At 39.3% G+C, this 21,184-nt stretch overlaps 2 protein-coding genes across 6 annotated transcripts in view; one reads left to right on the top strand and one right to left on the bottom strand.

Moving 5' to 3' along the window:
- hsf1 (heat shock transcription factor 1) overlaps window positions 1–4,696 on the top strand; it is a 38,956-nt gene extending 34,260 nt beyond the window's left edge. Inside the window, exon 12 of the mRNA XM_088328193.1 lies at window positions 1,737–4,696. Coding sequence (XP_088184319.1) covers window positions 1,737–1,864 — 128 coding nt within the window. The 3' untranslated portion in view covers window positions 1,865–4,696. The remainder of the gene's footprint in view (window positions 1–1,736) is intronic.
- Window positions 2,177–21,184, bottom strand: part of LOC148370552 (uncharacterized) — a 44,489-nt gene continuing 25,481 nt past the window's right edge. For all 5 annotated transcript variants that reach the window (XM_088328194.1, XM_088328198.1, XM_088328195.1 and 2 more), the window contains 5 exons: window positions 14,554–14,706; window positions 14,363–14,464; window positions 2,583–2,618; window positions 2,435–2,473; window positions 2,177–2,369 (listed from right to left, as the gene is read on the bottom strand). In XM_088328194.1, the coding sequence (XP_088184320.1) occupies window positions 2,335–2,369; window positions 2,435–2,473; window positions 2,583–2,618; window positions 14,363–14,464; window positions 14,554–14,706 (365 nt within the window). In that variant the 3' untranslated portion in view covers window positions 2,177–2,334. The remainder of the gene's footprint in view (window positions 2,370–2,434; window positions 2,474–2,582; window positions 2,619–14,362; window positions 14,465–14,553; window positions 14,707–21,184) is intronic.

Below are 21,184 nucleotides of genomic sequence, written 5' to 3'. Positions count from 1 at the left end.
GATTGGGTTATTTAATTTTTATTTTGTTTTGGGGGTATTTTTCTTTTCCTTTTTTTTAAATTTTGGTGTTTTTTATTATTTTTTGGGGTCGTTCTTTTAGTTATTTTTGTTTTTGAACATTTTATTGTTTTTTTTTGTCTTTCTGTAATATTTCAGGGGAGGTTCGGAATTTATATCATTTTTTCCGGTAGTTTTTGGGGTTGTTTTTTTTTTGTTGTTGTTTTGAATTTTTTTCTGTCACCATTGTTTTGGGGGGGTGTTCCGATTCCGATTGTGCTTAAAATCCTTGGAAACGCTTAAATTTCAATGTCGTTTTCAAGGATTGAAAAGGGCTTGAATTTTAAGTGAATTGTTTGTAAATGCTTGAAATTGTTCCCATGTTTCTCAACAAGTCTGCTTAAAAATGACACCGACACTGCTCTCTGGTGGCTTTGCTTTGTCATTGCATTTCTTCCCCTGTGATTAAGGGCAGGTGGCATTAGTTTTTATAGCATTATCTAATGAAGCGTCATTGCCCCCTTCAGGACAGGTGCATGCTACAGGACAGAATAGCCTGAAATAAGATGAAAAATGTTAGATGTTTTGTTTTTAAAGGAAAGAGAAAACTTAAAATATGAACAATGCAGCGTTGGAAATACTCCACTGCCCTGAAATGGTTCAGTCAATTTATTTCTAACAACTGCTTTCGATATTTAATTTTGTAGTATTGCTGTAGTTCTATTTGTTTTTTTTAGTATCATAATGCACCTCAATGATCAATGATGCAGCCAGTCACTGATTTATTATTATTATTATTATTAAGTCTTGGTGCCCATTTAATAACCGAATTACAGGCCGTATAAACTTTCATACAAGAGCTACTGTTGGTGGAACTCACACCGTTCTCGTACACACACAGACCGACTTCAAAGCACAATACTTATGCATCTGTCGCCTCGCCCCTCCCCTGCGACATGTCTTTTCCTACAGGGACCACGCATGACAAACAAAAGTAACAGACATTTCAGTATTTTTGTAGAATTTTTGTAGTAATTCTGTATTTTTGAAGTATTACTGTAGTTGTATTTTTGTAAGATTTCTGTCATAATACTTCTGTAGAAGTATTTTTGTAGTATTTCTGTCGTAATATTTATGAAGCAGTATTTTTGTGTTATAGTATCACTGTAGTGGTTTTTGTAATATCCCCGTAGAAGTATTTTTGAAGTATTTTCACACTAGAATCTTTGTAGTATTTCTTTAGTCTTTTTAGTATTACTTTAGTTGTATTTTGTAGTATTTCAGTTGTAATATTTCTGTAATAGTGTTTTTGTGTCATATGACTGTAGTAATATTTTGTATTATTTCTATAGTGTTTTTTTCTTATCAGAATGAAGACAAAATAATATATTAAGCAACTGTTTTCACGTAATATATTTAGTTTTGTAGTCATTTTTTAGTATCTTTGCGGTATTTCTGTACTGGTATTTTTGTTGTAGAGACACAAAGGGAAATGGGGACACACTTGGCACAAAAAATCAAGTTTTTCTTAGTAGTACTGTATTTACTATTGTATATATTGTCATTATATTTTGAGCATTTGGGTTTGGCAGGCCTGATGAAAAAACCTGCTGGGTGGCATGTGGCCCGCAGGCCGTGGTTTGCCCACCTCTGCTCTGCATGCTCACCACCCTCAAAGCTTTGAACCTAAAGTCGCTCCTGGTGGGTAGAACAACTGCAGTTTTTTGTTTTTTGTTCAGGAAAGCAGCTTGTGCAGTACACGCCTGTTCAAATCTGCGAGCAAGCCTCATCCACTGTGGACCTGCCTGCGCTTTTGGAATTGGAGGCGGAACCTTTTTTAAGCCCCACCCTCAACTCTGACCTCTGACCTGATTTGATGACCGCTATCACTCACACTTTTTCTATTCAGACGTCTTTTCTTCGCTTGATAGAAATTGAATATTTTTGGAAAGTGTGTATTTATTCTGTTCAAAACGCATTTAAAAAAATTGCGTCTTTACGTTGTTTACGAATAGTTCAAAGTGGCACACACGAACAAGTCAGAAATTTCCCTTGTTGACCAATCAGTAGTCGCTCGATTCCTCCATCTGTTTATTAATCCTGAAAGGCATTTGGAATATTTTGAGTTAATGATGTCAGCATGAGAAAGTTTTAAAAGACACAAAACAGTTTTTGCAAATTCAGAAAAAAACATTTTAATTTGAATGTCCAATACAGATGTGATAGTTTAATGCCTTCCAAGGCCCCCGCCTGTCCGTGGGCAGAGCCTAAAAGCTACCGGGGCGTGGTGATTGGTTGGCACACTCTAAACGGAGGCGGGAAAATCCGACTTGCAAGTCAGCAAGTGTCATCCACTTCCGCGTTGTCCACAGCTGTCGAAACAAGCCACGTGATTGGTCGAAGAGCAGAGGGAAATGTGTTACTCTGACGGCCTCACCTTCAGGACCCGGACTCCAAAGGTGGTATGGTTCAGTGCCTGCGGGAAACAAGCCACGCCGAAAAGCAGCGCCAAAAACAATTAGTATGTCAAAAAACTAAGTTTCACGCTTGCTGTGGCCACTGAGTGCCAAAGCACTGAGACTCACCATCCTTGGGGGACGTTTTCGACGCCTCCGTGGCACCTGCCAAGGCACAAATGACAAACTATGACTAAGCCCCACTTTCAAACGCAATGAGCTAATTACAATGTGCATAGCCAACTCGATACACTTGAAAAAAGCTCTGCTCCCACTTCGACATTTTAAACTTAAATATAAACTTAAATACGGACGCTCCCTTACTTACGACCATTCCACTTACGAATGTATTGTGTGCACCCTTTTCCGAATAGAGGACATTACTGTAGTGCTTCTTTCCGCAGCGTGGCGCTGTGAGATGTCACCCAGCATCCACCCCGAAGAAATCCGGCTTCTACTTCCTAGTTCGTGGGTAAACATACTGTATCTCTATCGCACAAAGAACTTTTTCAATTTCATTGTTTAATATCTTGTGCATCCATTCAATATGGTTGATGTAAAGAAGAAGTGAGCTGTTTCTTTTAAATTGAAAGTGGAACTAGAAAGATTGATGTGTTCGAGAAAATGAATGGTTGGATCGCTTTTACTCGCCCACTTTCTACCACAGAGGAGGAAGTAGCCTATAACATGATCATCTCCAGCGTTAGGGTGACGAAAGCTATCGTTAGCTCTTGGCTGCGTTGCACACACATCACTGTTTATTGGAAGTTCTGTGGCCTGATATATGCTAGTTTTTGTACTTTGGTAATCATATGTTATTGTTAGCTGTTGGCCAAAGAACTCTAGTCATAGTAACGATAATTTTTGGATCTTAGATTCGCTTCCCCTTGGTCCACATAGTGAACAATCCCTATGAGTCAGACCAACAACATCGAACTTGTTAGTTTAAACGAACATATATTTATCAAAGATATCATTTAACAGATAAAAAGGTAGTTAGGCTAACACGAAGCTTTAAGCTAGGTTTAGAATCATAAAAGCTAATAGCAATTAGGGCTGCAACAAAGAATCGATAAAACTGATTAAAATCAAATTTCAAAAGCTTTGGCAACTAACTAGATCATCAATTTGTTGTATCACTTGATTCACCAGGCAGGGATCAGAATTTTCCGCGGATCCGCGGATTTCCGCTGTTTTTGAACCCCAAAGGCATTCCGACTTTTTCACTTTTTCTCTTGCGTAGCAAACAAATTCAAAATCCGACTGTCTCACTCTTTCCTTTATTGCTCTGGCGCACCCTGGCGGCCGTTAGAAAAATTGGTGGCGCTCCGCCCTGCTTTATTCCTGGACCCTGGCTATTTCAGCTGAAAATGAAAATCTCCATTCTGATCCCTGACTAGGTATTAAGTATGTTAAATCAATGTAAATGAGCACACAATTTTGTTGACACTGAGAGTTGTAGTACTACTCTGGGTCTTGGAACTCTCTGCCGGAGGTTTTTTTAAGTTTAACATTGTCTCATTACAAAATTAGCATGACATTTTCACCTGTGTAGGGTTTGTTATATGATGAAACAAAGCTAACAATTTTCAAAACAAAGTGCTGCAGGAGTACAGAGGAAAAAAAGTTAGAGAATAAGTAAAAACAATTTTTTTTGAAAAAAAGGTAAAAAGAAAAATGACATGTTTACACATGGGGATAATTCTTAAGCATATCTTACATCATTTTCATATTGGGAATGTTAATCATATTCAAACATTTAACAACAAACAAATGACAAAATTTGAGTGTTTTTACATGTTTTATATATTTTTGAGGATAATTTATTTTACCTCACATAAAAAGACATGCATAGTTATTATTTTGGGGAGGATATGTCCAAATTTTACATATATAATGGTGGTAGGAAAACAGTAAATTTAAAATGTCGTTAAGAAATCCTTTTAATCGGAAAACTAATCGACCGATTCATTTATTATGAAAATAATTGGTCTTTGCAGCTGTAGTAGTAATACCAAAGCCTAATTTACAAGTCACGTCAAGTTAGGTTAAGTACTTGAAGGAAAATCACATTTCTTACCCTGCAGTGCATGAACAATGCTGATCCTTTAGCATGTTGTTGCAGATGGAGATGACAACGAGATGAGGTTCATGAAGTTTCTTATCGAGATTTTTACATTTTTGCCTGAAGCTGTTCATCGACCTTCTCAACAATAAAATCAAAACTATGACCATCAAAAGCATATTTTAGGTCCTTTTAATGACTTTAAAATGAAATGTAATCTTTGTGAGCCCAAAAAGCATCGAATCCTTCATGCCAATTGTCTCTAACATTGACAAGTGCTGGACACATAATGTTGAACGTTCGTCCGACTGGGTAAAGTGGGGGTGGTTAAACTGATAAGAACAGATATAGACTTGATTTTAGCCAAAAGGCCAAAAAGCTTGTGCTTCTGGAGCGAAGGCAGCGTAGACCGAGTAATCGCCCCCAAAACCACAAGGATATTTGAACACAAATCGTGAAAGAAAAGAAAATGAGCGGGGTTTCGAGGACATAGAAGTTTGAAGACGAGAACAATGTACAGAGACTGAAAAGAAGACGAAACTGAAGATGGCGTGTTGGCAGATGAAAATAGGGTCGGCGGGGATTTACAACACCTGATGCTCATGAAATTCGCCAGCTTTATTAAAGAAATCCACGTTTGGAAAAAGGAAATAAAAGAAGACTATCAAATTTCAAAAATTCCAAAATGAGATGAGAGAATTCAAACAGCGCAAGGAATATGGTTGAAGCACAGATGCAACTCGCTCAGCTGGAAGAGTGTCATTGTGACACAAAGGAAGAGCCACCCCATTACTGTTTCAACAGCAAGAAAAGATGAAAGACAAACTAAGTGAACTTGAAGGACATGGTCGGTGTTGCAATTTAATAATTTACAGTGTGTTGGAACACAAAAATGATTCCGTGCCAAGACTGGTGAAAGGACTCCTCCGCCGCGAACTAACCGGCAACATGAAATTAAACATCCAAAGAGAACACTGAAGTTTGAGAAAGGAACACCCGCCCTGCGCAATCCCGAGGTCGATCGTTGTCAATTTCCTCAAATACGAGACAAAAGATGTTCTTACCAAAGCATGGAAAATCAGATTACAAACTGAAGGGAGGCCAATTTTATTTGACCATGACTATTCAACCGAAGTTATGAGAAAATGCTTGTCCTACTCTGAGATTAAAAAACTTTTGAAATGAAAGAAAATATGTTTCCCAACACCAATGAGCAGAATCTGGATTCATTGGCCACCCGTTACGCAGCAAACCGCGTGAAAAAAAAACTGCACGAATTCAGACGAGGAATAGGTGCACAGTAAATTGGGTGGCACAGGATTAGGGAGAGGTTCCATATTTAAGTTGGTGACTGAGTGATTGCAAATACAATGTTTAAAAAGAGGGAATAAATATACCTTTGTCAGAGTGGATGGTGGACAGAGCACTGATGGATTATGTAGTGGTCAGGAAAGGGATGTTTAGTAGATTGTTGGATGTGCATGTTTACAGAGGTGAAATAAGTGGTATGTCTGATCATTTTTATGTGGAAGGAAAACTGAGATGGGATCGATTGTGGAGAGCTAGTTATAAGAAGAGTTTGAGGGAGAGGTGAAAATGTCAGTTGAATAAGGCAGAAAAGGAAAGAGAGTTTAAAGAGAGGATGGGGGAAGAGTATGAACTGATTAGTAGAAGAGAAGGGGAGAGTGTGGAATGGAAGTGGTTTAAAGAGGCAGTGTTGAGGAGTGCTAAAGAAGTGTGTCTAATGAGAAAAGTTGGTCGATGTATAAGAAAGAAAGTGAGTGGTGGAATGAGAGGCATTGACAGAGAAGAGACTTGCCTTTGAGGAGTGGCAGCAAGATAAGAGTGGGGATGCGTATGAAAGGTATAAAGTGAAGAATAGGTTGGTAAAACCGGTAGTGGAAGCAGCGAAAAGGAAAGCAGATGATGAATGGTGTCGAAAGATAGGAGTGAACTTTGAGGAAAAGAGAAAAGTGTGGAAAGAAGTGAAAAGAGTAAGAAAGAATGAGTCTGGAAAGTGAAAGATGAGGACGGTATATTGCTGGTTAGCGGTAGTGCAGTCAGGACGAGATAGGCAGAGTATTTTGAGGAGTTGTTAAAAGAGGAGGATGGGAGGGAAGTGAGTCGAGGCGATCAGTGGTATGAGGAGAATGACTGTGCTTGGTGATTTAAATGTAAAGCCTGTGGAAGAGGCACTGAAAGAAATGAAAGGGGGAAGGCACGTGAGTTGGATGGTTGTACTACTGAATGCTTGAAGAAAGGTGGTACAGCTATGATTGACTGGTTAGTACGCTTGTTGAATGTATGCCTTTTAAGTGGTGTGGGTCCTGTTGATTGGTGTGCATGTGTGGTGCCATTGTATGAGGGTAAAGGTGATAAGTATGAATGTAGCAGTTCGAGAGGTATCAGTTTGTTGTCCGTGCTGGGTAAGCTGTATGGAAGAGTCTTGATAAGAGAGTGAGAGGAAGAACGGATAAGGTGGTGATGGAGGAGCAGAGTGGTTTCAGGAAAGGAATACGATGTGTGGATCAGGTGTTTGCAGTACGACAGGTGTGTGAGAAATATTTTGCAAAAGGCAAGGATGTTTGTCTGGCTTTCATGGATTTGGAAAAGGCGTATGACAGGGTCGATAGAGAGGCATTGTGGATGGTGATGGTAATATATGGAGTGGGTGGAAAGTTGTTGGAAGTATTGAAGAGTTTGTATGTGAGTAGCCGAGGATGTGTAAGAGTAGGGAGTGAGACAAGTGAGTGGTTCCCTGTGTTGACTGGTGTGAGACAGGGGTGTGTGATTTCACCATGGCTGTTTAATGTGTACATGGATGGCCTTGTGAGAGAGGTGAATGCAAGAGTATTTGGCAGAGGTGTAGGGATGATCGATAACAGTGGAACGGTGTGGCAGGAAAGTCAGTTGTTGTTTGCAGATGACACAGCGCTTGTGGCTGATTTTGAGGAGACATTGAGAAGGTTGGTAATAGAGTTTGGAGAGTGTGCGTTAGGCGTAAGTTATGTGTTAATGCAAATGTTGAAGAGGATCTACAGAGCAGTAGTAAATGGAAGGAGACCAAAAGGAAGGCCGTGATTGACGTGGATGGATGTTGTTATGAGTGCACTGCAGGAAAGAGGTCTAAACATAGTGCAAGCTAGAGCTCTTGATGGTGATAACTATGAGTGGAGTGGAGTGGAGTGGTGTAGATAGGTAAATAAATAGATTGATAGACTGAGCATAGATTTGGGTAAGTGGAATAAAAGACTCTCTTTTACCTAATCAATTAATTTAGTTTTCTGATATTAAGGGGGGCACATATTATTGAATAGTTTATTTGGCTCTAACCCTGCCCATGAATATGTTATACTTCTCATTTAATGTGAATGATTGACAATAGGACAATTTAGGTTAAAGAGTGTTGGACTCTTGATGAACCCCCAATAAGCAGGTTAGCGCCTTACACGGCTGCACAGATCACGGCCGCTATTGGGAAATGTGAAGCACAATGTAAAGCGCTTTGGGAAGTCATTGACTTGAAAAGCGCTATATAAATGCAGATCATTTCATTTCATGACTTACATACTTAGGTCATTTCCTAATCACTTAAGGGGGCCCTTCTCTTTTGGAAGGCTATTCTCCACTCCCACCAACAGGGAGAAAAGTCCCATGGGAACTTTGGGCCATGTTTTCTTGTGGGCCTTGTTTTTGTTTTTGTCCAGATGTTTTTCTAATTATTTTTGTTTATGGTTGTTTGGTTGCAGTGAAGGGGTCCATATCTCATTGTTATATAAACAATGCAGTATGAAGAAATAACTGTGGTGTCACTGAAGATCAAAACAGGACAAGCCTTAGCCAAATTTAGGTGAAAAAGAGCATAGGTTATTTTTCTTCAAGAGACTCATTTATTAAAACAGGACAATTTAAAATTCAGTAAAAGGGGTTTCAAGAACTCCATATTTAGCTCCTTTGGCCTAACAAACAGGAGGGGTGTAATGATAATGATACCTAATACAGTAAATTTTGAACTTATTAATCAGGTCAGCGAGGGAAGGTACATTCTGATAAAAGGTAAACTAGAGAACCAATTAGTAACATTATTCAACGATTAAACTACCCCAGAAAGTAATAAAGCACGTTATGAGATTATATTTGACCTAATGATTTTGAAAGCAGAAGAAGTATTAATATGCGCAAAGGAAATTTAATGTGGTACTTTATTATAAACTAGACACTACAAGCTGGAGAAAAACAAACCGTTTCATAGCTATATAAATACCATGATACAAATAATTGATGTGCTTGATGTATGGAGAAAGTTACACCCATCACTCCGTCATTTAACTCAGATGCTCATGCAGTATATACAAGAATTTATTATTTCCTGACGTCTAAAAGTGAATTACATAGGGTAAGGGATTGTAAAATAGGGGTTGCAGGCGTGGCGGACCATAATGCAATTTACATAAAACTTCACCTTAATACAACAAGGAAAACAACTACATGGGGGCTTAATAAAAGCATTTTTCATGCTTATAAGTTGGTTGAAGAGCTAAAAGATGACATACTAAAATATAAAGAGGACCACGACAATGGGGAGGTTAACCCAACAATTTTATGGGATGCCCTCAAGGCAGTAATGAGAGGCAAACTGATTTCATACACTAGATATACAAATAAAATAAAACGAGAAACTGACCAGAAACAACTTATGGAATTAAGACAATTGAAATAGCAGCACAAACACTCCCAGGACTCCAGAACACTTACAAAAAACAGGAAGTTATCAATAGCTTTTTGAAGCAGTGGAAAAAAAATGCTAGATTTATAAAACAAACATATGACGAAGGGGGATCTAGAGCTACCAAAGCATTAATAATACGTATAAGGAGACAAAAGGTGCTAATTGCCATTCACAAAATAAAGGGCAACCGGGCAATTGTGTTTCAGCTGCTGAAATTGAGAAAGCATCCAAGAAGTATGATAGTGATTTATACTGTACTAACAACCACCCTCTGCAGACGAAGAAACTATTAAAATATTTTTAGAAAGCCTAAACTTGCCAAGCATTGGTCTCCAACAGAACGCAGGACTGACAGCAGAAATCTCTATAGAAGAAATACAGGAACTTATCAAGCAAACAAAATCAACAAAATCTCTTAGAATGACGGTTTTGAAACATCATTCCACAAAAAATCTGCAAGTCAACTAGTATAATTCCTGAGGAATTTATTTAACTACACTCTTAGATTTGGAATGATTCCACCCTTGTGGAAAGAAACTGTTAATACCATTATCTCGAAGGAAGGAATAGACAAAGAATATTGCAGTAATTATGGACCAATTTCCCGTATAAATGTAGACTACGAGCTTTTTTTTTCCATTATTGCCAAAAAGTTATGCAGGAATCATTGGTCGAGGAACCGACAGGGTTCATCAAAGAAAGACAAACGCAAGACAACATAAGACGCATTAAGCACATTATTGACTTTGATATTGTCTGAATTAACGCAGAAAAAGCTTTTAATAATGTCAACTGAACATTTCTTTATAAGACGCTATGCCGATTTGGTTTCAGTGATGAAGCAGTGAAATGCATTAAATCACCATTCTAGACCCACATTAAAGGATTAAAATAATCGTAGTGTAACTGGACTAATTAATTTTGAAATGGGTACAAGGCAAGGGTGTTGTCTCTCCAAGGCTCTTCGCACTATTCATTGAACCGTTAGCACAATTATTTAGACAAGTTCAAGGTATAAAAGGACTAGTCATAGGAAGAGAATAATAATAATAATAATAATAATTTCCTTGTATTGTCATTCTGTGTAACAATGTACACAGAACGAAATGTCGATTGCACCTGACCCGTTGTAGCGGGCCGATGCAGCCGCAGCCAACAGAGGGCGCCGCCGACCACTTTTTAAGTCTTAGGAATGACTCGGCCGGGGCGCGAACCCCGACCTCCCAGTCTCAAAGCGGGCGCCTTACCATCTAGGCTACTGAGCTGGTATGAGAAGAACATACAATAGCATTGTTTGCAGTATGAAATAACTCAACCAGAAAATACTTTTCTAGAGTAATGCAACTCCTAGAAATTTATGGTGAATACTCGGGTTATTCCAATAATTATGTTCCATCCCGAGGACTAAGAGACCTACAGTGTTAATTGGAAGAGCAAATCATTAGAATATTTAGAGGTAAAAATTGTGAAAAGATTGATTAGAAGAGTTATTTAATGTCAACTTTACAAAATTGAACAAAGAAATGGAGAGGGATCTGCAAAAATTGCCAAACATAGTATTAGATAAGCGTTCAAGAATAGAGGTAGCCAAGTGTCTTGCCAAAGCTCTTGTACTCTTTCAAGTCCCTTCCAGTGTTGGTTCCCAGATCACAATTAATTGAATGGGATAAGTGAATAACCATGTTTACTTGGGCTGGGAAAAAACCCAGTTTAATACAAGACGCTCCAGCCAAGCCTAGAAGAATACTTTTACGCAGCACAAATTAGACCACTGATTTATTGATGTAAAGATGGTTATGTTGCAAAATTGAAAAGTATAAAATTAGGGACGGCAAACACAGAGGTACGAAATTTAATACCATGTAAAAAAAAATCAAAAATGTAGGTAACCATCTGGGAAAAATAACTTATATGGAATCATATAGTTGGGAAATACAATTTGGAAAGGGAGGCAAGAATTCTGAGCTGGTTTGCCTTCGACGACAGATTTATTCTCAAACAGAATGATAAAGGGTTCCAACATTGGGCTTACAAAGGTATTACAGCAATATGTATGATGGTTGAAAAGGGCAAGCTGCAGAGTTTTGCGGAACAGAAAAATAAATTCGGGCTACAGGGAAGTGACTGTTTTTGTTACCTTCAATTAAAATACTACTATCATGAAGGAATAAAACTGGGGACTAGTCATAAGATCATAAACATTTTTAAAGCATTTTTCAATATGTATGAATGTTTGATGGCATGCAGTGGGCATTCATCACTCGATATTAAAAGAAAATGGGAAAACACGATAGATTAAAATATAACAGAATATGAGTACGGTACATGTAAAACAGAGTTCACATCCACTAGCTTCTGGAATCTGAGGGAATTCAACTGGAAAAATGTTGTCAGATTTATGATGACTCCCACAATTAGGATAGGTTTTCAACAACCATGTTGATCAACATGTGGAGAGGTAGATGTTGACCACATGCATATATTTTGGCTTTGCCCAAGAATTCAAGATTACTGGGAAAAATTATTGTTTGGTTTAAAGAAAATATTGGGATATGGAATACTTAAAACATTCATTGTGCTCTTCAGGCCATCTAACAGAAGAATTATTACAGAGAAGGGATGAGTACCTGCTTAAAAAAATTACTGACAGCTAGCAAAAAAAGTAATAACAAGATTATGGCACAATCAAGATCTCCTCCCCGTGGAGCAGTGGGTGTGCACTGTTGAGGACATATTTGTAATCCAGAGAACCCCATTTCGTATAAGAAAACAGGAGACCCAATATGGACATATGGGGAAAAATGGACTATAGAGAAAATAAGGACACCATTTACGAACAATGAAGACTGAACTTTAGAGAATGATTTGAACATGGAAGACTGCAATGTTGTTTTGGGTGTTTTTGTTTCTTGTTTTCGTTTTTATTTAGTATTTTTTGTTTGTTTAGTGCAAAAAAAACCCAAAACTTACTGGAGTCCTTATGTGTTCCTGTGGCATCTGTAAGGACTTTGCAAACACACACACACACAAGCTTTAACCGTGAAGTTAACTCTAATGTTAAAGGTGCTTTAAAGCTCAAGCTTTATAGCTCTTTTAAAGTTTTAATGCTTTATTAACTAAAAAGTTAAAACACATCAACTCTACATGTTAAAGAACCTTTAAGGCTTAACAGTGAGTTAAAATAGCTTAAATTGAGAATGAAAAGTTCTTAGCTATTACCGTGAAGTTAGCTATAATGTAAAGGTGTTTTACAGCTCAAACTTTATACAGGGAGTGCAGAATTATTAGGCAAATGAGTATTTTGACCACATCATCCTCTTTATGCATGTTGTCTTACTCCAAGCTGTATAGGCTCGAAAGCCTACTACCAATTAAGCATATCAGGTGATGTGCATCTCTGTAATGAGAAGGGGTGTGGTCTAATGACATCAACACCCTATATCAGGTGTGCATAATTATTAGGCAACTTCCTTTCCTTTGGCAAAATGGGTCAGAAGAGGGACTTGACAGGCTCTGAAAAGTCAAAAATAGTGAGATATCTTGCAGAGGGATGCAGCACTCTTAAAATTGCCAAGCTTCTGAAGCGTGATCATCGAACAATCAAGCGTTACATTCAAAATAGTCAACAGGGTCGCAAGAAGCGTGTAGAAAAACCAAGGCGCAAAATAACTGCCCGTGAACTGAGAAAAGTCAAGCGTACAGCTGCCAAGATGCCACTTGCCACCAGTTTTGCCATATTTCAGAGCTGCAACATCACTGGAGTGCCCAAAAGCACAAGGTGTGCAATACTCAGAGACATGGCCAAGGTAAGAAAGGCTGAAAAACGACCACCACTGAACAAGACACACAAGCTGAAACGTCAAGACTGGGCCAAGAAAAATCTCAAGACGGATTTTTCTAAGGTTTTATGGACTGATGAAATGAGAGTGAGTATTGATGGGCCAGATGGATGGGCCCGTGGCTGGATCGGTAAAGGGCAGAGAGCTCCAGTCCGCCTCAGACGCCAGCAAGGTGGAGGTGGGGTACTGGTGTGGGCTGGTATCATCAAAGATGAGCTTGTGGAGCCTTTTCGGGTTGAGGATGGACTCAAGCTCAACTCCCAGTCCTACTGCCAGTTTCTGGAAGACACCTTCTTCAAGCAGTGGTACAGGAAGAAGTCCGCATCCTTCAAGAAAAACATGATTTTCATGCAGGACAACGCTCCATCACACGCATCCAAGTACTCCACAGCGTGGCTGGCAAGAAAGGGTCTAAAAGAAGAAAAACTAATGACATGGCCTCCTTGTTCACCTGATCTGAACCCCATAGAGAACCTGTGGTCCCTCATCAAATGTGAGATTTACAAGGAGGGAAAACAGTACACCTCTCTGAACAGTGTCTGGGAGGCTGTGGTTGCTGCTGCACGCAATGTTGATCGTGAACAGATCAAAGCACTGACAGAATCCATGGATGGCAGGCTTTTGAGTGTCCTTGCAAAGAAAGGTGGCTATATTGGTCACTGATTTGTTTTTGTTTTGTTTTTGAATGTCAGAAATGTATATTTGTGAATGTTGAGCTGTTATATTGGTTTCCCTGATGAAAATAAATAATTGAAATGGGTATACATTTGTTTTTTGTTAAGTTGCCTAATAATTATGCACAGTAATAGTCACCTGCACACACAGATATCTTCCTAAAATAGCTAAAACTAAAAAAGCCCCACTCCAACTTCCAAAATATTCAGCTTTGATATTAATGAGACTTTTGGGTTCATTAAGAACATGGTTGTTGTTCAATAATAAAATTAATCCTCAAAAATACAACTTGCCTAATAATTCTGCACTCCCTGTAGGTATTTTAAAGTAATAGCAATAATTCTCAGATAACTCAAGTGTTAAACCAGCTTCATAACATCAACTCTAAATGTTAAAGAACTTTTAAGGACTTAATAGTAAGTTAAAATAGCTTGAAGCTTTAACTTGTAGTTAAAACATCTTAAAGCTTTAACCATAAAGTTAAGTGTTACTTAAAAGTTTAAAGGCACTTTACAGTTAAAACTTTTTAGATTTAGAGCCGAAAGAGCCGCTTCTAGACAAAGAACTGATTCCCTTCACTATATTAGACCCAATGGCTTACGTGAATCTGTTGCCATGGTGACAGTTTCCGAGCTCCATGCCGGTGTGTCTACAATGGAGATTGCGACATTGCCCCCTGTTGGCACTTTGTGAAAGGACCACTCTGTAAAAGGAGATCCATTATCACACGAGTCAAGATGAGAGAGCAGACTCATAGACTTTTGCTCTATTGGTTCCAAAGTGGGCGTTTACCCGTGTTGGCGCTTTCTGTATGGGTGTTGTCCTCTGCCCAGGTGGAAAGGTGAAAAATGGGCGCGGCAGACCCTAATGTCTGCTCGGAAGCCGGCGACACCAACCGTTGCCGATTCGAGTCCGACGGTGGAAAGGAAGCCGGTTCATTGGTCACTGTGGCGACACCAAAGAGTAGTGATGGGTTTGTTTGCAAACGACGTGGCTATGAGCCGACTTCTTGAAGCCAACGCCGGGAGCCGGCTGTAATTGCTGGGAAACACTCTTTTTCTTTCTCTCTATTAAAATATCTTAACTATCCCTCTCTCTTTGTGTATCCATTGAATTTGCTCTCTCTCTCACTATCTTTTCATGAGAGGGACAGTAAAATGAATTCTCTCCCTTTCTCGAGCAATTTCTTTTTCTCTCTATATTTATCGCTATTTTTTATATGAACAGCAGAGCATGTGTAAAAGTAGGGAGTGAGACAAGTGAGTGGTTCCCTGTGTTGACTGGTGTGAGACGGGTGTGTGATGTCACCATGGCTGTTTAATGTGTACATGGATGGCGTGGTGAGAGGTGAATGCAAGAGTATTTGGCAGAGATGACTGACAACAGTGGAACAGTGTGGCAGGTAAGTCAGTTGTTGTTTGCAGATGACAGAGCGCTTGTGGCTGATTCCGATGAAACATTGAGAAGATTGGTAACGGAGTTTGGAAGAGTATATGATTAGGCGTAAGTTATGTATCAATGTTGGGAAGAGTAAGGTGATGAAGTGTTCACGTGATGGAGTGGGCATGGCGTTAGAAATAAGGTTGCATGGACAGGTGCTGGAAGAAGGTACTTGGGTTGTGATGTGGCTGCAGTTGGTGGAATGGAGTGCGAGGTATTGCACAGAGTGAATCAAGGAAGCAAGGTTTTGGGTGCTCTGAGGAGAGTGATGAGCAACAAGAGTATGAGTATGGATGTTAAGAGGGGACTGTATGAGAGTGTGATTGTGCCGACTGTGTTGTATGGTGCAGAGACTTGGAGCCTGAATGCAGATTTAGGAAGGAAATTTAATGTTTTTGAGATGAAGTGTTTGGGGATTATGTTAGGAGTGACAAGATTCGATAGGTTGAGAAATTAAATTGTGAGAGACAGAACTGGAGTAGTTGTGGAACTGAGCAAGCGTGTTGATAAGAGAGTACTCGGTTGGTTTGGACACATGGAGAGGATGGATGAGGAGCGAATGTTGAAGAGGATCTACAGAGCAGAAGTAAATGGAAGGAGACCAAGAGGAAGGCCGCAATTGACGTGGATGGATGGTGTTCTGAGTGCACTGCAGGAAAGAGGTCTAAATATAATGGAAGCTAGAACTCTTTTTTGGTGATAGGAAGAAGTGGAGAGGTGTTGTGAAAGCATAGTGGGATTGTGGACGCGTTTTTAAGGATCGGCTGGGCACCCATATGATGCGGCAGGGGTAAACCAGTGAAAGCTGTCGGGCCCTGCTGTTGAACAAAAGAGTGTGTTGTGTCACCCTGACCCGAGTGACATGGCCATTTTCTGGTGTCCCGTTTTATCAGGAGGGACGAAAGCATGACCAACTTAGGTGCAGAGGTGCCTAACTTGTTTGGGTGTTTGGGCAATTGGGTTGGCCATGGTCCAAAATTTTTGTGTGTTTTTTTTATTTTTTCCCCTTTTATTTTATTCGTTAATGTATGTGTTTGTCCTGCTGTCGGTCACCCCTCTTGAGGGATATGACCAAGGTAGATAGATAGAAATAGATAGATCGATAGATTTATCGCTATTTCTCTCTCTCAGTCACTCTATTTCCCTCTCTTTGTCTCTCTCTTTTCTCTATCCTTCTGTCTCTCTCACTAGCTCTTTCATGTTTTCTCTTTTCATCTCTTCTCTGTCTCTATTTCTCTCTCTCTCCTTCTGTCTCTTTATTTTCCCCTCACTCTATCTCTCCTTTTCTCTCACTCCTCTCCTCATCTCCTCTCTTTCTTTTTTATTTCTCTCTCTTTCTCACTCCATTGCTCCTTTTCTCTCTTTCTCTAATTCTCTAATTCTGTTAGTTTCTGTTTCCTACGGTATTTCTTTCTCTCTCTCCTCTCTCTATTTCTCAATTTCTCTCTATATATCTGTAATTCTCTCTTTCTCTTTCTCCTTTTTCCTCTCTCTTTATTTCTCTATTTACCTCTCTCTGTCACTCCATTTCTCTCTCCCTTTCCCAAGCTCTTTCATTTTTCTCTTTTCATCTCTCCCTCTTTCGCTCTCTTTCTCTATTTCCCCCTCACTCTCTCTATCTCTCTTTTCTCTCTCTATTTCTTGAGTTCTTGAGGGATATGACCAAGGTAGATAGATAGAGAGATAGATAGATCGATAGATTTATCGCTATTTCTCTCTCTCAGTCACTCTATTTCCCTCTCTTTGTCTCTCTCTTTTCTCTATCCTTCTGTCTCTTTCACTAGCTCTTTCATGTTTTCTCTTTTCATCTCTTCTCTGTCTCTATTTCTCTCTCTCTCTCTCTCCTTCTGTCTCTTTATTTTCCCCTCACTCTATCTCTCCTTTTCTCTCACTCCTCTCCTCATCTCCTCTCTTTCTTTTTTATTTCTCTCTCTTTCTCACTCCATTGCTCCTTTTCTCTCTTTCTCTAATTCTCTAATTCTGTTAGTTTCTGTTTCCTACGGTATTTCTTTCTCTCTCTCCTCTCTCTATTTCTCAATTTCTCTCTATATATCTGTAATTCTCTCTTTCTCTTTCTCCTTTTTCCTCTCTCTTTATTTCTCTATTTACCTCTCTCTGTCACTCCATTTCTCTCTCCCTTTCCCAAGCTCTTTCATTTTTCTCTTTTCATCTCTCCCTCTTTCGCTCTCTTTCTCTATTTCCCCCTCACTCTCTCTATCTCTCTTTTCTCTCTCTATTTCTTGAGTTCTTTTGGTCTCTATTTAACTCTCGCTATTTATTTTTATCTTTCTCTTTCTTATTCCATAATTATCTCTCTCACGCTTTCTGTTTTGCTCTCCATTTATCTCTGTATACATTTCTAATTATCTTTTTATCTTTCTTTCCCTCACTCAATTCATTTTACACTTTCATTCCTCTCTTTTTCTGTTTATCTCTCTGTATTTATCTTTCTCTATGTAACTATTTCCCTTTCTCTGTCTCTTTCTCTCTCTCATTCGCTCCTTCCCTAGCTCTTTCTTTTTTTCTCTTTTAATCTCCTCTCTATTACTCTCTTTCCCTATTTATCTCTCTATGTCTCTCTTTCTCCACCCATTCTCTCTATCTCTCCTTTTCCATCTCAATTTATTTAATCCTTTCTGTCTCTATTTCCCTCTCCCGATTTCTTTTTCTCCCTCCTCTCTCTATTCCCTACTAATAGTTCTCTATACAGTGGAACCTCGGTTCTCGACCATAATCCGTTCCAGAACCCTGTTCAAAAACCGATTTGTTCGATCACCGAAATCATTTTTCCCATTAAAAATAATGTAAATCGTTTTAATCCGTTCCAACACCCTGAATGTTTACCTTGAGTGTTTAACGTAAACATAAAGCTAACCCAGGCTAATCGTAATCTTCCGTACGAAAGATTACGCTAACATGAACGTGTAAAAAATAAAAAAATCAGGTCGTTTACAAGTCATTTAGCACCCGGGTCTCCACAACAAGTGGTGAGCGGTTCATTGAAAAGGGGGCTCCGTTCCAACACCCTGAATGTTGGGCTCCATTCCAACACCCTGAATGTTTACCTTGAATGTTTAACGTCAACATAAAGCTAACCCAGGCTAATCGTACGTTCGCGTTATCGTAATCTTCCATACGAAAGATTACGCTAACATGAACGTGTAAAAATAAAAATAAAAAAGTATAAAGAAAAGAATTATGAATAGGATTTCTTACCTTTGTGGTGGTCAACAGAAGGCGCAGGTGGACGGTGGGGAGAGGGATGGAGGAGGAAGGAAAATTATTGCTCCTTCATATTTTGCTATTATTTCTTTCTTAAATGCAATAGAGCGACTCACTTAAAAATTTAGGTGTCATATTTGACCCCGAACAGTACTTACAAAAACACATGTGAAGAAAATTACTAGAACCGCTTTCTTCAATCTTCGTAACATAGCTAAAATTCGTCCTATACTTTCTCAGTCGGATGCGGAAATCATAATCCATGCGTTTGTTACCTCCCGTCTCGATTACTGTAATGCACTACTTTCCGGTCTTCCGATGACCAGACTCAAGAGTCTTCAGCTGGTACAAAATGCTGCAGCGAGGCTTTTAACTAGGACAAAAAAGTACGATCATATCACCCCAATTTTGGCTAACCTGCATTGGCTCCCTGTTAGCCTAAGATGCGATTTTAAGGTTCTCCTATTACTATACAAAATCATACATGGACTTTCCCCCTCATATCTTTCAGATCTGATTTCCCCCTATGTCCCCGCCCGAAGCCTTCGTTCTGAGAGTGCTGGTCTCCTGGTGATCCCAAGAGCCAAGAAGTGTTCTGCTGGTTCAAGAGCGTTCTCCATCCGGGCACCGCTGTTGTGGAATGCTCTTCCCCCTGAGATCCGATCTGCTGCCTCAGTGGACATGTTTAAGTCTAAGCTTAAAACTCACTTCTACTCTAAAGCATATGAATAACCTAAACTTATTTTTTTCATCACTTGTGAAACCCTTTGAGACTCTTTGTGATTAAGGGCTATACAAATAAAAATGACTTGACTTGACTTGTATTCACTACTTTTCTTTTTTCACCTGGAGCACTGACTTTCTTCTGAGGCATAATTAGGGGCTAGAACACTTCGTACACCTATATTAAAAGCGAAAGCAAAATGAAGCACGTCCACACGCGATAAAAGTTGGTCACGAAAAGAGCGATCTACACCCGTACGCCGCTCAGCATCGCACCCTAGCGTACGCACTCACGCATTACCGGCGTTCGAACTCCGATTTTTTGACCAAACAGCAAAGCAAGAATTTCTGGAAATTTTTGGTCGGACTCCGATTTGTTCGAATTGAGAGGTGTTCGAAAACCGAGGTTCCACTGTATCTCTCTATATCTCTTTCTGTCTCTCTTTCCCTCTCTCGATTTGTTTCTCTATTTCTACCCTCTCTCTTCTCTCTTTCTCAATTCATCTCTCTATTTCTCTTTCCCTCTCTCTATCTTTTTCTTTCTCATTCTCTCTTTCCGCAGCTCTATAATTTTTCATTTTTCATCTTCTTTCTCTTCCCTGCGACTGACTGGCAACCAGTTCAGGGTGTCCCTTGCCCACTGCCAGAAGACGGTTGGAATGGGCTACAGTGACCCTAGTGAGGATAAGCGGCGCAGAAAATGGATGAATGGAAAGATAACCTCTTTCTTTCTCTATGTATCTCTCTCTATTTCTCTCTGTGCCACAGACCTGCTAAACGCCCTTTTTCCGTACTTATCTCTCTTTATTTATCTCTCTCACTCTCAATTTATCTATCATAACTCTAATTCTCTCTGTTTCTCTCTCCTTCTCTCAATTTATTTTTTTCTATTTCTTCTCTCTCTCTTTCCCTATGTCATTTTATTTACCTCTCTGTCTCTTTCTCCAGATCTTTCATTTTGTCTCTTTGCATCTCCTTACTTTTCTATGTCTCTCTTGCTCTACTTCTCTCTCTCTCTCTCTTTCTCTCTCTCTCTCTCTCTCTCTCTCTCTTTCTCTCTCTCTCTCTCTTTCTCTCCCCCCCTCACTCTCCATTTATCACCTTTTCTCTAACTCGCTTTATTTCTGTTTTTTTTACTCTATCTCATTTTCTTTCACTTTCTCTAATCCTCTTTCCATCTCTATTTCATTCTCTCTATTTCTTTTTCTCTTTTTGTCTCTTATCTCGAAACAGGGTTAGGGCTAGGAACTAGGGTTATAGCTCCATGTTAGGGTTCTAAACTGAATGTAGGGCTACAGAATAGGTTTAGAGCAAGGGTATCAGTTTAAAACAGGGTTAGGGCTTAACTCACAGCAAGGGTTAGATGTAAGCTTAGCGTTTTCATTGTTTTTTTATCGTTTTTTTCAGTCGTTTTGGGGTTGTTTCTGTTGTTTGTGCAGGCTTTTGGGTTGTTTTTTGGCCAATTTTTGCACACTTTTAGTGCTTGGGTCATCTTTTGATCGTATTTGGGCAATCTTATGTTTTTCTGTCTTTTAGTTGTTATCCTGTCATTTTTTGTTGTTGGTAAATCATCTTTTTGTCGTTTTTCGGTTGCTTTATGTATCTCATTTTCTTTCACTTTCTCTAATTCTCTTTCCGTCTCTATTTTCATTCTCGCTATTCATTTTGCTCTATTTCTCTCTTATTTCTCTTTTACTACTATCTCACAATCATCTTTTCTCTTCTGTCTCTGTCTTTTAAAAACAATCTAAAGAGCCATTTGGGAGCCGAAAGTATGTTTCTTTTTAGTGAGCCAAGCTGTAGGCCACTTCTCCAAAAAGATCCGCAATTCCCGTCACCACTACCAAGAACAATGTTGGTGCAAGTCCGCCATGTTTGCGGCCTTGTTGGCATCTAGGGGCTGCAGTAGCTCAGGAGGTCGAGCGGTCGTCTTGGGACCAAAAAAGGTTGCAGGTTCTCTTCTTGGCTCTTCTGAGTTATATATCTTTGGGCAAGACACTGAAACCCTAATACCCCCGAAAAAGCAGGTAGGAGCTTT

The sequence above is a fragment of the Urocampus carinirostris genome, chromosome 2 (assembly GCF_059441175.1).
Source record: "Urocampus carinirostris isolate Australia breed hairy pipefish chromosome 2, RoL_Ucar_1.0, whole genome shotgun sequence".
Lineage (NCBI taxonomy): Eukaryota > Metazoa > Chordata > Actinopteri > Syngnathiformes > Syngnathidae > Urocampus > Urocampus carinirostris.
This window is presented reverse-complemented; position numbering and strand designations above follow the sequence as displayed.